An 18,777-nucleotide genomic window follows, 5' to 3' on the forward strand; every position below is an offset into this window, starting at 1 on the left:
AAATTAAAATATTTTAAAAATATATAATTTCAAAAATGGAAATTTTCTTTAAATTAATAACTCTATAAATTAATAAATTGTCATAATCGCAACATTATTAATTTATAGAGTTATATTAAAATTTATTTTCAAATAACAATACAGTATATATATGAATTATATTTTTATTTTAAAATATAGTTTTCAAATTTTAGATAATTCTTATAATTATTAATTTTAATCACTTATCTAATCAAAATAATTTCAATATAATTCATTTTTATTTTGTAGGTAATTTATATATTTTATATATTTATATACTAAAAACAATTATATATTTTATTCATTAACGATATAAACGATATTAACCGTCTAACTTTTAACGTGAGAGCTCGAATTTATATATGTTTATGTTCTCTATGTAACATATATTTAAATTGTATGTATAACTCATTATAATTATTTAATTCATTTATGTAGAATTAGGTGTTTGGCCCGTGCATGCGGGCAAAAATATTTTGTAATTACTTATTAATACATTTGTACCAATTAGAATACTAAAATGATAATTTATTATTTATATTTTTAACAATTATTATTTATGTTTTCATTTGAAAATTCATAAATATAAATTTTCTGAAAATTTCTTTGTACACTATATTCACTATTAATAGATTAAATCTTAAAATCACTCAAATTCTCTTTTTGATTATATAAAATTAAGAATTTTACTTCATTAATATCTAGTTATAGTTATGTGTATTCTGTTTTTTAATTTTTAACTTTGAGAGCACTTCATTAATATCTAGTTTGAGTAACATGCGCATTATCTTTGAATGTTCAGTATCGGAAGTGAAAGACGATGTTCTCTCTTATCCCCCATCGTTTCCCTGAGCTCCAATCATTAGCTTCAAGCATCATGCTCCGTCTGCAGTCCTTTGAGTCTTGGTCACTCTGCTTCATCTTGCAAGAGCAGAATATAATAGCTACTGGAATTGCGATGAGTGTCATCCATGGACATCGTTACCACTCTTACATTGCGCAGCATGGGCCAGCTTGGCTTCCGAACCACAATGATATTGAAGCTGCCAATGCTTATTAGATCGGCGCATCCCATTCCATTTGCCTCCGTTGAAAGCTATGTTGATAGGTCTGGGATCATTGGTTATCTCTCCCCTTCGGATGTCTAGACTTAAATCTATATGGTACCTACTGGTATCTGCTCTTATTGTTATTTTTTATGTCTTTCCAAAGTTTTTGGTTTTATTTGGAACCAATCGCGAGATCATGTATCTCCACAAACTCATGAATAAAGGTTATTTCAGTGTTAAAAAAAAAGAAGTTCATTCCATGGACAAAATGTAATGATTTTATAAATTTTTGGCAGCTTCATTTCAAAGGCAAAGAAAACATCATGTGCATTTGGAGAATAAGGAGGGACCTCAGGACCAAACTACTTCATAATGGCTACCAACCATAACTAACAATTAATTTTTGTCTTTCTTGATGATTAAACGAATGTCAGTTTAATTTAATAAAATATATACATTTGCATAAAACTTGGTTGACTTAAGAAATCAAGTGTTTTTGTTAAATGAAAACATAATGATAAATAACAAACATTTGATTAGTTAATTAATGTAAGTTAATGTTTATAAATAGTATGTCATATGTACCCGTTGACATCTGTTTACATGTATTCTGAATTATTAAAATACATAATATTGTTTAAAAAAAAAGATATAATTATACAAGATTGGTGAACCTAATCCAGAAGACATCTACAAAGATTGATTTCCGACGCTAATCCATCGGCTGGTGACCCATCTCCAATTCTCCATACTCCGAATTATTTCAAAAAAAGAAAAAAAGACATTCATTTCCCATTGTAATTTGTTTGTTCCTTTCTACGCACTATGTTTGTCTATTCTACACATAACTAGATTAACTCGCGTGTGGGTGTTTGTGAAAGTCATTGAAAATAAGAAATCAAATGTGGAGTCTTACTTGAATTTTTCATGTAGGTAAATAAAAACAAAACAAAGAACATAAAAAGTAAAATAATTTAATTTTTGGTCAGATGTCTCTCTTTACACACACACATGAAAGATAAGTTCTGTCTCCATGTGACGAATTGTGAATGTATATTTGTATCTGCATATATATATAACATGACGAAAGTTTCTTTGTGCCTATCAAAATCTTAAGCTCTCTCTCCCTTTCATTTGTTTACCTCTTGCCCACTTGGCCTCTCCTTTCCCTTTCTTCACCAAATAACTTTCCATTATATTTATGTAAAATATCTACAAATATAAACGTTTCCATTTCCCTCTCAAGAATCTCAAATATCTAGCTATCAAATTTTCATTTCTTGACACACAACAAGAAGATAAACACACAAGCATCTAATTCAACAACCCCTTACACCTTAAAACAATGAAGACGCCGCGGCTTCTCGATCTAATGGCGGCGATGGTTCTTCTCGTCTCTGTTGCCTCATCTCTGCCGCCGCTTGTTTCAGGCGACCCAGGGCGGCGAGTCAGCATGACACTGGTTCGAGGGGCCGCTGCTCTTGGTGCTTGTATGTCCTCGGTCTTTCCTCCTTTTTCATTTGTCGTCTTTTTTTTTTACTGAACATAATCATTTGTCGTGTACATAATACATATATTGTTCATAGTAAATTGATGAAAAAAAAAGTTTAAATATATTATTTTTTGTTATGAGTTCACTATACTTTTAAACCGCATCATCATTAAAATTTTACCACTCTCAACTTGTTTCTATAGTCACTATCGTCTGGGTCATTAATTTGACTTTCCTCACGTCAATTTTTTTTATTTTCTTACATTTGGATTTATATGTTTTGCTTTTTTTTTTTTTTTTTTGTAGTTTGCTTGGACGGTAGCTTACCGGCTTATCACTTGGATATAGGCTTCGGTGCTGGATCAAACAATTGGCTTTTGCAGTTTGAGGTACTTAGTTTTCATTACATATTACTCTAGTCTGTTAAATGTTTCACATGTACACAAACCAGTTTTTAAATATTCTTAAAATGCTTTTGTCATTTAAATAATATTTTTACCAAGTCAGTAGCAGTGAATATTGAAATCAGGCGGCCATTTGGTTAAGAAATTTTCTTTTATTGGGCACTCCTTAATTTAGCTCACTACTTGAAGTATTGCTGTTGTAACCAACTCCGTAGATAGGCAAAATTAATTGAATACAGCTAGCTAAGCATATAGAAGAATCACACATATTTACAGAGTAGTTGTTTCTAATAAATTGCCTATTTTAAAAATATTACTCTAGCTCTTAAAATAAATTTAATACGATTTAACAATGATTACTGTATATCAGATATTTGTTGGGTTATACGTTATAACTCTATTAGAATGAAACCAAGTAGCTGGGCACTACACAAGTCGATGTTAGTAATTAATTTCTACTAATTTCCACACTAATAAAAAGTGTTGGGACATGTTCATGAACAAAACCTAGTACGGAGCCGTTTTAGGAACTTTAGAGCAGCATAGTGTCTCGAGCTATAGCTGGATCGTGTCTCACGCCTTACAACTTTATGGGTCTTTGATCTGTTTATTTACGGGTCTTTGATCTGTTTATCTCCATATATATTAATATGTAAAGGTGGTTACAGGGAGGAGGTTGGTGCAATGATATAGCATCATGCGTGGATAGATCAAAGACCCGTCGAGGTTCAACACGTTTTATGAGCAAAACCGCCGTCTTCACTGGAATCTTGAGCAATAACGCCTCTTTAAATCCAGGTCATTCTTGTATAACAAATCCATTATATTACGAATATAAAGCTAATCTATTAAATAATTTATTAAGGAACATGCTTGCTTGTGGTTATGGTCTCTTTCACGTGATGGTTCAAATGTTTCTGTAAAATTCAGCTTTCCTTTAATAAAATATACAGATATAAATAATAACTTTGGCTTTGTTCTCCATGTTTGCTTTTGTCTTTGACTCTTTGTCCCCTTCCTTACGAGCACACACACGTATCGTATAGACTTTATTTTAAAGGCTTCACGTATCGTATACACATTATGATTACTAACTATTTTTATTTATTACAAGTATAGCTGCACATTGGTTGGTCTACACATTATTCTATTTTTGTATTATAATATATACTATTTTTTATATCAGATTTTTACAACTGGAACAAAGTCAGGCTAAGGTATTGCGATGGAGCTTCGTTTGCGGGAGACGCACAGTTTCGCAACGGGGTAAATATATCTAAACTACTCGTTTCTCGCTCTAAATAAATTTTTGCTTTCTTAAATCGGTTTCAATAACCGGAAAACGTACCCAACGATCTGGTTTGTGAGTGGTTAATTACTGATATTTTATTCAACTGGATGTATTGACAGACGTCAATGCTTTATTTCAGAGGACAACGTATATGGAAGGCCATCATTCTTGACCTTCTACCCAAAGGTTTAGCAAAAGCCCGCAAGGTAAAAAAAATTACTGTCCCGGTTTGGTTCGGTATTTCGGTTTAGTTTCACTAACTAAATGTATGCTTTCCAACTAACCATCAATCGAGGATAATTTAAGATATATATTCATTTTTTAAAACTTGAGTTACATGGTAGACTACATTGTTAATGTGTTTTACTAAACCGGTTAATTTTACAAATATAACCGGTACATAGGCTCTTCTGACCGGTTGTTCAGCTGGTGGTTTGTCGACATTTTTGCATTGCGACAACTTCAAGAACTATCTTCCAAGAACCGCCAACGTTAAGTGCATGAGCGACGCTGGATTCTTTCTTGACGCGTAAGTGTTCTTGACCAGATATTTTTTTTTTTAAATCTCTGGTCTATACGGTAACCGAATCGGTTTACCAACATATATGGTTTATCCTGGTTTAACAGAATCGATGTAGCAGCAAACCGGACAATGAGATCTTTCTACACTAAGCTTGTGTCTTTACAGGTATACACTGGAGATCCAACTCTTGTCTCTTGCTATCAAGTTTTCAAACCTTTTTTTTCTGATTTTCTTGAATTATGTGGAATAAACTCTGTAGGGTATACAAAAGAACCTTGATCCAAACTGCACACGAGCGTTCTATCCCGAACCATCTCTGGTACAATCCGAAATATCAAATATACGAACTCATGTTACGAAGTTAAACCTCTAATTTACATTAAATTAAATCTTCAATTTTGCAGTGCTTTTTCCCGCAATATGCGTTGAGATTCATTAGAACACCAATGTTCATCTTAAACTCAGCCTACGATGTCTTCCAGGTTTCTTTCTTTATACTCTCTAGACTAGTTAACTCTACCATGAGCTGGTAAGTCTTTAGTAATATTACACTTGCCATCTTAAACTCAACCGGTTTATATATTTTACACTTGTTAAAACAGTTCCATCATGGGCTTGTACCACCTTCTGCTGACTTAACTGGGCGTTGGAAGCGCTGCAAGCTTAATGTGACGGCATGTAATCCACACCAGCTCGATGCACTCCAAGGTTTTAACCCAATTGGTACAATGTAAATAGATAACCGGTAGAAATAAGAACTAAACCGAAATATCGGTTTTTTCTTTTGTAGGGTTTAGGACAGATATGTTGGGAGCATTAATGAATTTCTTCAGAAATTCTACTAGAGGAGGGATGTTTATAAACTCATGCTTCGATCATTGTCAGAGTGCTTTACAGGAAACTTGGCTATCTCCCACTTCACCAAGGATCCATAATAAGGTATATACACTAAACCGAATTTCATTCTTGGTTTTCTGGTTCCGGTTTACAATAGTTTTTAACCGTGTCTGGTTTTGGTTTTAGACAATTGCTAGGACGGTCGGAGATTGGTATTTCGGGAGACGAAATGGAGCAAAAGAAATAGGTTGTCCATATCCATGTGATAAAACATGTCATAATCTGATTCCAACTTCTACTACAGCAGATTCTTTGGTAAATTTGGACATTTAACAGTCAATACAGTTTCAAGAGCAATACGTTACTGTAAATATACGAATAATACTAAATTGAATTTGTAATTATGTGTTTTTTTTTCTTATCTAAGCCTCTTAGTGCTCTCAAATTTTACATTTTATTTTGTGTGTAACATGAATATTCAGGTTCTTCATTTTAATGATTTGATTATGTAGCAATCAAGATGTGATAAAGAAGTCTAACTCTCCTTTTTTGTCATGTTTGTATGCTCAAGATTGCAGAAGCTGACACTAATCAAGATTACGATGATAGTCCAAATAGACAAATAAATCATTACAATAACAATAATACAATACCATTACATATAGAGAAAAAGACTAAGATAGCACCAAACCAAGTTTATGTTCCCAAAGTAGCACTCAAGGTTCAAAGTCACAAAAATAGGTTTCATTAAAAAGGTAAATATACATTTATACCCCTTGGGTTAATTAATCCAAACCTTAGGGTTTAGAGTTAAGGGGTGGAGTTTTGGAATTAGGGTTTAAAATTTTATTAAAAAAAAATATTAAAATAAAAAATAAAAATTTTAAAAACAGTTTTAAAAAGTATTTTTAAATTATAAAAAGAAAATTTGGAAAAAAAATAAAAAAAAAAATTTCAAAAAAAACAATTGTAAAAATTTCGAATCTGAAAACATATAATCTGAAACTATAAAAAAAAAAAATCTTTTTTTCATTTTTTTTATTTTTATTTTATTTATTTTTATTTATTTATTTTTGTTTGTTTATTTAATTTTAAACCAAAGGTATTAGGGATATTTTACCCTTTAATGAATGTCATTTTTGTGACTTTTTCTTTCTAGTGCTATTTTTGAGACATAAACTTCAAAATGTGCTATTATTGACAATTGCCCTTACATATATACAATGTTTCAAAAAGAATTATGTGTTAATTGATAAATTTCCACAATCCAGTTATACCAAATACCAACATTAAAAAACTAAAATTCGAAAATATCGTGTCTTTCACATTTATTAATCACGAACAAAAAACATTTGTGTATTCTGTTTTAATAGAAAACAACAGAAAGAGTGAGACACAATTGAATTTATGAGTTAATACTATAGTGAATATTCCTACGTCTTAAACTCAAACTAATTTTAGAATAACTGTTAGGGTGGTGCACCTCATAATAGGAGATAGTTTCTCAATAGAAACATTTTATTAAATTTTCTAGAAACTAAATTAACAAGGGTCTCTTGTGCAATAGTTCAATTTATAAAAAAAAATAAATAGTTAGAAGACTTTGCACAAAGAAAACACATTCGCGATCACACAGAAATCGACATATTATATAGGGTTTTCAAAATAACGAAGACTTTTCTTCATTATAATACTGTATGGCTTGCCCGCGGGCCTGGCCCATAGACCCAATGCGGGGCGGGATTGGATATAGATTTTACGGCCTGTTTGTTAGCGGGCCTCGCGGGTTATGCCCGCAATGGTATTGGGCCGAAGCGGGACGCGTGACAATTGGGTGGCCCGCTTGAATTTTCTCATTTCGTCCCTTTGGTAACACCAACAAGAGCTTAGAGTAAACCAGAGATGATGATGACGATTCTCATTTCCTCCAACCGGTAACCTAAACTCATTTACTTCAGTTGTGCCTCTTCCAGTTCGCTTTCAATCAATGAATCATATTTTCTCTTCAAGCTTTGCAATGTTGACCAGAACTCGTTCACTTTCTTTGTTACTCATCGTAGGGAAAAAAGGGTTTTTTTTTCTGAAGTGAGTGTGAGTGGAGACAAGAAATTCTACACAAAACTTGTTTTTTATTGTTGCTTTTCTAGAAACTTAATCATCGTTCTCGAATGTGAGTTGTCTAAACTTTCCTTTTATTTATTGTCTTTGCTTGGTGGACCATTATAAATGTCAACGGGTTGAAAACTTGAAATGTGGTAGCGATTTGGATGTTTGAGAGATGTATAGTTAATATTAAGATGGACATCCAACTCGCTAGTGTGATAGAATATATGGAATCTTATATGGAATGCAGTTATTCAAGTGTAGTTTAAGTGTCTTCTTAATCTTTTGGAAGAGTTGATAAAGTTCTAATAGACTGTGAATGTAATGCTTCTACATCGTTATCTCGGAAGATTTGAAATGTTGAGCGTCTTTTACAGTGTATGATTGAGTCTAGCCTTAGGCAGTTATAGTTTGCTATGAGGGTCTTTCTTCTTTGTTTCTTTGACATTAGCTACGTGATATAAAGCTTTTGTCTTGCTTTGGGACTTGATGTTAGCAGAAGCTTTTACTATTAGTTACAAAAGCTTGTGGTTCCTATTGAATTTACTTAGTGATGCCAAAACTAATCTTTTTTTTTTAACTTGTATATATATATATCAACAGGATTGTAGTAGGACAAGTTACTGTTTTTTGAGAACACCAATGGATACAATGTCTTATGCTACAAACGAGAGTCGAGACAATATTTGCAACTTAATGGATTTGATCAACCTGATAACTTATTGCTGTCTTGTTCTTCTTCCACGTTCACAGGATTGGTCAAGCTTTGAAGATATGGGCCCGTGGGCCGACCCGCATACCCGTTGCTATAGTGCAGGTCGGGATTGGTCATAGGGTTCATGGTCCGCATCCCGCAGCGGTACGACCCGCAAAGACCCAACTGAAAATAGTACCACAGCGGGATGGGACAAATGGGTTGCGGGTAAGCCCAATTGCCATCTCTAATAATACACATTGACTTGTTTGAGTGGTAAGTCGATCTCCCTTGGTATACTTAGTTTAAAAAATATATATAACTAAGATCTTCACCACAAAAAATAATAATACAAAAATAACTAAAACCATACATTTTACTCAATTAAAAAAACTTTATTAAATTCTCAAAAACTCAGTTAAACACATATCCCTTGTGTTATAAAGTTAAACTAAAATAATTAAAATATTATTGTTAGCAAATTTATATCTCTCATAATCATTTATGGGCTCTAATAAAGAAGTTGACATACATTTTGTAACAATATAAAACCGACTGTTAACTCAACTATAAAAAAATTATTAAATTCTCAAGAAACTCCATTAACATATGTCTCTTGTGTTACAAAAAATAAAATAAGATAATTAAAATATTATTGTTAGCAAATTTATATATCTCCCAATCATTTATGGGATCTAATAAAGAACTAGACAGAATTTTTTTGTAATTATAAGACTATGACGGCCCGTAAATAAAAGGCCCAAGCCCAGCAGGTAAAGAGTGATCTTCGAAACTAGGGTTTTGTCTGAAGCTTCATTGCCTCGAGTTTATCAGTCGCTCTCTTTACCTCTTTGCATCCTTTTCTGCATCTTTTCTTCAGCGGAGAACAGCAACCAGTAGCCATGGCTGAACAGGTTCGATCTCTTCGTTATATATCTCTTTATTAATACATTTCTTAAGAATATTCTAATTCTCTTCTCTCATTTGCAGACTGAGAAAGCTTTCCTCAAGCAACCCAAAGTCTTCCTAAGGTAAAAAGAAAAAAGAATGAATCTTTATCGTTGTGCTTTAAGAGCTTGTCCTTAAGATGATTATTATGTGACTATTTCAGCTCGAAGAAATCTGGGAAAGGAAAGAGACCTGGTAAAGGTGGAAACCGTTTCTGGAAGAACATTGGTTTGGGTTTCAAGACTCCTCGTGACGCCATTGATGGTAGCTTCTAAGTTCTAATTATCCTTAAAGGAGAAAACTTTAGCATTCTTTCTCAGACATGTGTTGTCTGTGGAACAGGAACTTACATTGACAGGAAATGCCCATTCACTGGAACTGTTTCAGTAAGAGGACGTATCTTAGCTGGTACTTGCCACAGTGCCAAGATGCAGAGAACCATCATCGTTCGCAGGAACTATCTCCATTTCGTCAAGAAGTATCAAAGGTACTAACTAACAACCTCTCTTCTTGATGAAGATTATATTTTTAATAACCTTATTTTGATCAGATATGAGAAGAGACATTCCAACATCCCTGCCCATGTCTCACCTTGCTTCCGTGTCAAAGAAGGTGATCATGTCATCATTGGCCAATGCAGGCCGTTGTCAAAGACGGTGAGGTTCAATGTGCTGAAGGTGATCCCAGCAGGTGCATCTGCATTTGCAAAGAAGGCATTCACTGGAATGTAAGAGTTTTTTTGAAGCTATGGAGAGTTTTCTTAGTTTGGTTTTGATTTTTGGAATGTGTTGTTTGGTGTACTGATTCTCTAGAAATCTACTTACTTTTGTCATCTTAAATGTTGTCTTTGGTTTGGTACTTATCTCTATAAGAATCCATTGCTTAGCTTAATCTTAAACAAGGACAGATATTCAATGATTTATCCTAATTGTTTATGAGTTTTGTATCTAAGTGATACATGTTGATCAAATGAAAAACAAGTTGGAGGATTTAAAGATGATCGTTTTACTGAACATCATAACACAATCATATGAGTCATATCCAAAAGAGAGACATATTCCAAATGTCAGAAAAAAAACTAAGTTCGAATGTAATAGTTTTTGGTTTAGAATAAATAGTATGGTGGCAAATTAGTACGAACTAGTTCACTAGCGCAACCATGATGAACCCAAGCACTGACTAATCGACCGAACAAATAATATGTGGGCCAGAATAATTATAGGCACAAAGCTGATGGGTGTTGAGATCTTTAGGCAAAAAGTAAAAATAGAGGTCCTACCGGGAGTCGAACCCAGGTCGCTGGATTCAAAGTCCAGAGTGCTAACCACTACACCATAGAACCAGATGTTGTGCTGTTTAAAAGATTACTTTCTATCTTCAAAATAATAAGCTTTTATTAATTGTGAAACTCATTGCATCTTCTTATATATACATCTATAATATTAAAAGAGAAACATTCTGAAAAATCTACTTAAAAAAGTTTGTTGCACCATTTTATTAGACTTAACTATTTTTTTTGTCTTACTTTATATTTTTCTAACTATGCAACATTGTTATTAATCTATACTATTCAAAATTTCACTTAAAATTTTGTCTTTGATTTGCTTTGCCACTTTTATTTTTATGCCTAACAACATTTATTATCTTCAACCGTTTTACTATAAATTTGTCAAGTCATAAATATTTCAACAATATTTTCAAATCTCTGAACATATCAACAATTTTAATATGATTAATTAATTTTTGATAGACTTTCTTTAACCCTTTTTTACATCACGTATATATTCTTACTTGAATGTCGTGGAATGGTCAACACTTCAAACTTATCTTATATTCTATCAGTTAATAATAATAATTACTAGACGTTAACTCGTGCACATGCACAGTGTGAGTTTTTCATACTAATATTTGTTCATTAAATGGTTTTAACTTTTTACAACACTATAATTTTTATCAATTGTAAAATGACGAATACAAATATTGGTCTCTTAAATGTATCATTGTTGTTGAAGAGTTAACGTATTACAGCTTATTTTAATTATTTTAAGAATTTATATGCACAAAAGAAAATTAAGTTTCACAACTTTTTAAGAATAAAAATTAAGACTAAATTATTTAATTTGAATAAAATAATATATATATAGTGTTTACAATATTAAAAATTATCGATTTGAAGAAGTGTATTTCTGTGATTGTCATGATGAAATAACATATTAGAAACCACCTATTTAAAACATAATAATTTGTATACATAAAAATACATACATTTTATTTATTTACAATTATGTTTTGGTAAATAAAGCAAAACAGTCATTTTATTTACTTTATATGGTATATAATTAACATTTAGTGATATTTACACAGATATATATATAGTACATTTTAATATTAATATTAATTATTTAAATACCTACACATATGATTTTATTAACATTTGTATATTTTCTGTAACAAAATTTTAAAATGTTAACCACAAAACTTTTAATGTGAGATTTCTCAAATCAAATTTCAAAATTAAAATATTAAGATCTCAATATTTTTTTAGTGTTGATTTTGAAATTGAAGTATTTATATATTTTATAAAGTATATAATTTAATTTAAATGACATTAATATATATATATATATAGTATGAATATTTATTAATGAGACTTCAAATTCATAGGATTTATGATCATTTGTATCTTGCTTGAACAAAAAAATAAAATCATTGATCACAAAATTTTCAATATGAGACTTTTACCATTATTAGTAATTTATAGTCGTTTTAAAAAATTCAAAATATCACATATAAAAAAAAATATATTTTTATATGCTTAATGTGATTGTTTAATTTCTTTTAATAATATAAAATTAAACAAAAAAGTGAGAGGATACAAATTTTTTTTAAAATCAAATATGTATTATTCATAATCATTAATCGTCATATATATGTTAATCATATTAGGTAATTTTGTAGTAGCTCTAGCTCGAGCCCATTTCTTACATTATCTGTCTCTTCGTTAGGTTTCGGTAACGTCTATAATGTGATCTTGCGGCGGCCGTGGATGGTGTTTATTTCAATTTGACTGAGGATAAAGTATCAAGTCCATTTAGCTATGACAATCAGCTTGTCTGATCCTGATCCGATAGAGAATGCAGATGCAGCTCAGCTTGATTCTGTTAAGCGGATTAGCCTTAAGGTTAAGGCTCCGGTCACCGACACAGACTTGAACCAGAAAGTGAAAGATGGTTTTTGCGATGTGTATGTGATTACATCTAACTTTATTTCACAAGGAAGGATACAATGTGTATGGTTTTTGCTGTGTATGGGATCTTCAAGCGATCTCTGTTTCAGAAAATGTAGATTACAAGGTGATTTTGAATTTTTGGTGAACCAGTTAATTGATCCTGAATTGAAAGATTGGAGAGTAGAGCATTTATTTTGTCTTTGGAATGTCCAGACTTTGTTTGTGGTTAGGTGTAAGTGATTTGACTCAGAAACTGCAGATATAGTTGTAGAGTATATGGGTGGCCCCGTTGAGAATGCGGATGAAGCATTGAGAAGGTGGATGCATCGAAGCTATGAATTAAGGAACAACTTTACACCAATTTTAAATTATTTCAAGTTTGTCTATTCTATCTAAAATAGTTTTATATATATCAAGTTACATAAATAAATATTTAGATATTGATTTCCTTAGATAAAAACTTTAATTATTTACATTATATCAGTTTGCATATTTTCCATATTATAAGTTACAATGAAATATGGAAGATATAATGAAATGTGCAAACTGATATAATGTAAATAATCAAAGTTTCTACGACAAAAATATGGAAGATAAGAGGTTGCGGAAATGGAGCAAGAGGGAGTGTGGCATTGACAAATGATAACAAAATATTTTTTGTGAGAGATACACGAGCTTTTTTTTATAGTAAATATAGAAATGTTACACAATATATGGGATTAAATTTATAAATCAAAGTGATATATTCGAACTACAAAACTTCAAAAAAAGTATACATACAAGTTAATAGTGATATACTTTTATTTTGAGAGGTGTAGGTTTATATCCAAATTAGACTAAATATGAGAGTTGATACCAAATAAAAAATAATAAACATGTTCTTGATATTATGAAAGCACATATTTACTCTTTTTTTAAGTTTTAGTTTTATCCATTTTAAATATTTATGTTCAAAATTTTAATACTAAATTAAATATATTATTCTTTTGTTTAAATTATTAATTCATATCAGTCGAAATATGATACTAAAATAACAGTTAGAAACAAAATATATGAAGATTCCTGCGGCGTAGCGCGGGTTATTATCTAGTTTACCTTATATACACAAAATATTCCAGGTACTTTGAGTATCCGATCAGGTCTTGGGTAGGACGGACCCAAACCAAGACCTGCTAGTCAAAAAAATATCCAATACGTACTTTGCCTTGGACCGAGACCCAAACCAAATATATATTTTCAGGTCGGTTTTAGTTGAATTTTTTGGATATGGATAAAATGTCCAGTCCTAAGAGAGGTTACATAAAAATATTTATAAAAAATCTCAAATAAATTAACTCATAAATTATATAATTGTTAAAAAAAATTGTTGCTTCGAAATAATACAGACTTTGTAACATAATAATGTATAATCTCAAAATTCAAAATTATATCAATTTTATTTATAATCCAAGAGAATTCGCGCTTTTGAAGCGCGGTCAAAATCAAATTTTTATTAATTAAGAAACATAATATATCATACTATATATGTAGTAAAATGCATTGGGTACTTGGAATCCTATGGATGAAGACAACAAACTTAAGTATAATTTAGATTTTGCCTCGTGATGACGTCAAAGATTCGGACTTGTATGCAATTGTTGCTGTCAGTGAACATACTATAGAAAGTCTATAAATTAATATTCGATAAATTAATTAACAAGCTAAATTAATACATTTATTTGGTTCTAAGTTCAGCCGGTTCAAAATAATTTTTAGAAAATTGTATGTAAATATATAGTTCCACTACAATTTATATAAATATAATTTATATAAGTACAAATAAAATATTGCATTATGTGTTTTATATATTCACAAAATATACTCACAGTGAAGTTTATCTGTATTTTTTCTTAACACTTCAATATATTTTGATAATATTTAATGAATGTATATGTAAAACTATATTTAAATTCTATGAAACATATTTTGTATACACCAAATAATATAACAAGCATGTATAAAAGTTTAATTTCTGAAATTTAATGAATATATATACAAATCAACTATTTTCTTGTTTTATAAAAAAGTCATATTCTAAAATACAGAAATCTAAAAAAATGAAACTTTTTATAAATTAATAACTCTATAAATGAATAAATTTCATATTCCCGATATTATTAATTTATAGAGTTTTTACTGCAATAAGATTTAAAGGCTCTAAGCCTTTTTTCTTCATTACTTTTTTATAAATGAAAATATAGATTTGTTTCCAGTATTGTTTACCAGCTGTGATATGATACAATGTATTACCATTATGTACCATATATGATTAGGACTACAAAATATTATGGTTAGGACTAGAAAATAAAAAAAAATTAGGAAAAAACAAAAAAAAAAGTATGTGTTTGTCTATAAAAGTTATAGCTACCTAAGTATAGGTATTTATCATTAACATTGCTTTCTTTCAAATGATATATATATGTTATGATTCTTCTCCATGTAGGTTCAGTAGCTCTTGAAATATCTCAGTTTTGAGGTTTTATCAATGCTAGTTTTGGAGGTTATAGTGTCATTCTCAAGTGTTGGTCTAACATTTTCTTGAAGGTTGTAATAGATTTACTTAGAGAATGATCATATCAGAGAAAACTGGTGGTGGGTTATCATGGAGTAGGGATGATAATATTGCTTTTGAGAGAGCTCTTGTGGTTTATACCGACGAGACAGATAATCGTTGGGAAAAGATTGCTGACTCTGTTCCAGAGAAAACTCTAGCACAAGTTATAGAACATTACAAGAGTTTACTTCATGATGTTATGATGATTGAATCTGGAATTGTACCTCTTCCTGATTATAATGATGTCACGATAGAAACAAATGTTCGAGAAAGAAGCATTGGGGAACGTAGTATCAATCGCAAATGTGAGTATAAGCAAGAAGATGAACCAAAACCAAAGCGACGTAAGGCGGTTCCTTGGACACCGCTTGAACACAGGTTAGTTACTAGTACGACTACTTCTACATCACGATTTTATACAATAATTTTAGGTGTATAAAAAAAATTATCATAAATTATATGAAAAATAAGAGCTGTTTTTTTTAATTTGAGTGTAAAATATTATGAATTTTCTTACACTGACACACCGACACTTTGCATAATATATAGCTAGGCCCTGCCTGCGGGGTAAACAACATAAGCAGCTGCTTAGGATCCATGGAATGTGTTTAAAAAATTTACACTACAAATTTTCATTATTTTTATATTTTCTATATTGGCTTAGGGCCTTAAGCAAATTTTAAAATATATGGACCGGCGCTGGATATAGCTTAGGTTTTTATATAGTTATGATTTTATAGTTGATATTTTTATAAAATGTTGAATATTATGTTTTTTGTTTTTTTGGAACAGTCAATTTCTTCTTGGTCTAAAAAAATATGGGAAAGGTGATTGGCGTAGCATTTCACGTCACATAGTATTGACAAGAACACCAACTCAAGTTGCAAGTCACGCACAAAAATACTTCGCACGTCATAGAGCTACGAACAGAAGCAGACAGAGACATAACATTCACGACGTCAACGTTTCGGAAAGCAGTAACATCTCAGCAATGAAAGCACCAATCACATGCCAAGACGCTCAAGCCGCTTCGCAACCATCGGTAGACCATCAAGCATATGAGACACCAGCCATATGGAACACAGAAGCCACTTCACCAACACCACTAGACCATCATGTATTTGGGACACCTACCATATGGAACATGCAAGCCGCTTCGCATCCATCAGTGAATGTTCATGTCTATGGCGCACCCACTATCGGCCAATCAATGGTTGGACGATATGTCTTACCTTATGGAGCTGACATGAATCCCTTTGCGCCACCTTACATGGCTTACGGGGCTCAACACCATTCGACACCTTACTCCCCAGTTCCTAGTGCACCGTTCAACACATGGACAGTTCCAGACAACATGACAAATATACCTACTTCTCGTTAGGTGAGGTTGTATTTTATGTTTGTTTCAGAGGGTGTGATATGTATAAAAAAACTTGACATTCAATTTGGCTTGTCGCTAACGTCAAATTGCTTTGTTTTATGTTTTATGTTTTAAATTTTTAATTGTTTTTTCTATGAAAAATGTGTCATTTCGGAATTATATTTATATATACTATTATTTGTGAAGTGGTTTTTACATTAAAAGTTAGACTGGTTAATATCGTTTATATCTTTAATATATAATTAATTCCATTTATTATATTATCAATTATTTATCCTTTTATTTTTTTTTTTTTTTTTTTTTTGACAGCAAAGAATTTACAGACTCATGATGACTCTGTAAACCAAATCGGTAACTCCGCATCCATGTGAACGACAAAGGACGATTGTTTCCTAGCACTGCGTGCTAGACTATCTGCCCGAAGATTCGCTGTCCGAGGTACATGAACTATATCAGAGTTGAGGAAACTTCCTTTGAGAAGCTTTATGTCCTCCAAATAGCTTTCGAATGCTGGCCATTCTTCTGGTTCCGAAACCATCTTCACCAATTGAGAACAAATTATTTATCCTTTTATTTTTATTAATTTTGGATAATAAAATAATAAATAATATTTTTTGATAATGCTAATATAGATTTCAATTTCTTTTTATTCAAGTAATATTCATAATCAAATTATCTTTCATATTTTTGGATGATTATTATTATATAAAAACAAAATATATACAATATTATATACATGTATTTTTCATCCGATCTTGTTAAATTGAAAAATATATATTATATATTTGTGTACATATAATACTAAAATTAACATCACTATGTTTAATGTTCTACTGTCCAAAACAGTATAATAAAATGTCACATAATTCTTTTTAAAATTGTCAAACTTAAACAAACCGAACACATCATAATTTTTCTTTCGATGTGTTCTATAAGTGTTGGTTCACATCTATACTATTATTTGCTTTGATTAAATAATCTTGACTCATTATATGGATAAAGCTCAAGCAATGTGTAAACAATGTTAAAAATTTAGATAAAATTATGAGTGATACTAGATCATTTTATCCGTGCTACGCGCAGATTGTGTGTATTATAAAATTTTATAGTATTTTTTATATTTGAAATTTTTACAGTATTTCTCTTATAAATCATATAATTTAAAAGATAATAAAACATGGGATAACTTTAATTTTTTTCATTGTGATTTCTTGAATTGAAGAACTTCACATTATTCTTTATCATTTTGTCTCATATTAGATTTTTGTAACTTTTTCTAGTCAGTTCTTATTTAAAGTGGTGTTAATTATTAACCTGTACACTATTTTAATATATGAAAAATATTATTGTAATAGTATTTGAACATTTTTGATCCAAAACGCTTGTAGTCATCAAATATTAAAAAACAATAACTTGATTTTTCTTTTATTCCAAAATTGTTACTCCTCTTTAACCCATAAAACAAACTGTTTTAATTTAATAGTTTGATTTATTTTTAATTAATTGTATCACTAAAATATTGAGAGTAAATATTCAGTTTTAGCTTGGGGATATAATTTAAGTTATCTTTTAGTCAACATGTTACTATTTATTTTATAACAATTTAGAGTAATTTATTTCATATGTTTGTATATTATTTGAATTTCAAAAACTATCTGATGCACTGACTTTGTGACAATGATTCCTTTACTTTTTTCACTATATCAATTCCATGTAGTTAATAGTAACAGTAATTTGATATAGGTGAATTTTGCAAGATTAAACTCGTAACAACATGGAAATAAAGAGAAGATGGTCTCATTCAAGATTAAAGATGCCAAATGGTTTGTGATTTTTTACAAAAATATATTATAAAAATAATGTTAAAAATATTAGACTATAAAACTTGAATAATGATAGAAATTCAAATTTCTAATATTATTAAATGAAACTTTAGTTTTAATACTTATATTCAAATCACCCATGTTTAATTTCCTATCTTATAATTTACAATACATAATTTAAAAATAAAAAAATTATAAAACTATTACGACTGTAAACTAATAGGTTTATATGGCCCATCGATTTGTTTTGTTAACTTGATTTATGATAGATGATAATCTGGAAAAAATTATCTGGTGCATATATGATATCATGTAAACATTCGCGATGACGTGACAATTTGATTGGTGAAAAAAATTTTGTCCTATGTGGCACTTCTAAGAAGCCTTAA

General features: G+C 30.5%; 3 protein-coding genes and 1 non-coding gene across 4 annotated transcripts; 3 read left to right on the top strand and 1 right to left on the bottom strand.

The window, feature by feature from the left end:
* Positions 1 to 2,181: 2,181 nt before the first annotated feature.
* LOC106380098 (pectin acetylesterase 9) lies at positions 2,182 to 6,056 on the top strand. The gene is made up of 12 exons (XM_022695607.2): positions 2,182 to 2,560; positions 2,869 to 2,951; positions 3,635 to 3,764; positions 4,153 to 4,232; positions 4,377 to 4,463; positions 4,662 to 4,786; positions 4,885 to 4,945; positions 5,040 to 5,099; positions 5,185 to 5,262; positions 5,383 to 5,488; positions 5,571 to 5,719; positions 5,804 to 6,056. Exons 1-12 carry the CDS (start codon positions 2,416 to 2,418, stop codon positions 5,948 to 5,950), a joined length of 1,251 nt encoding a protein of 416 aa, XP_022551328.2. The 5' UTR covers positions 2,182 to 2,415; the 3' UTR covers positions 5,951 to 6,056.
* Positions 6,057 to 9,210: 3,154 nt separating this feature from the next.
* Positions 9,211 to 10,359, top strand: LOC106382695 (40S ribosomal protein S11-3). Its single transcript, XM_013822740.3, has 5 exons — positions 9,211 to 9,328; positions 9,405 to 9,445; positions 9,526 to 9,626; positions 9,705 to 9,849; positions 9,913 to 10,359. The coding sequence occupies exons 1-5, from the start codon at positions 9,317 to 9,319 to the stop codon at positions 10,091 to 10,093; spliced, it is 480 nt and encodes a 159-aa protein (XP_013678194.2). The 5' UTR covers positions 9,211 to 9,316; the 3' UTR covers positions 10,094 to 10,359.
* A 273-nt stretch (positions 10,360 to 10,632) lies between these two features.
* TRNAQ-UUG lies at positions 10,633 to 10,704 on the bottom strand. The gene has a single exon. It is a non-coding gene; the product is annotated as a tRNA-Gln (tRNA).
* A 3,872-nt stretch (positions 10,705 to 14,576) lies between these two features.
* Positions 14,577 to 16,708, top strand: LOC106380343 (transcription factor SRM1-like). The gene is made up of 2 exons (XM_013820108.3): positions 14,577 to 15,562; positions 15,977 to 16,708. The coding sequence occupies exons 1-2, from the start codon at positions 15,198 to 15,200 to the stop codon at positions 16,563 to 16,565; spliced, it is 954 nt and encodes a 317-aa protein (XP_013675562.2). The 5' UTR covers positions 14,577 to 15,197; the 3' UTR covers positions 16,566 to 16,708.
* The last annotated feature ends 2,069 nt before the right edge of the window (positions 16,709 to 18,777 follow it).

Source organism: Brassica napus, chromosome C2 (assembly GCF_020379485.1).
Source record: "Brassica napus cultivar Da-Ae chromosome C2, Da-Ae, whole genome shotgun sequence".
Taxonomy (NCBI): Eukaryota; Viridiplantae; Streptophyta; class Magnoliopsida; order Brassicales; family Brassicaceae; genus Brassica; species Brassica napus.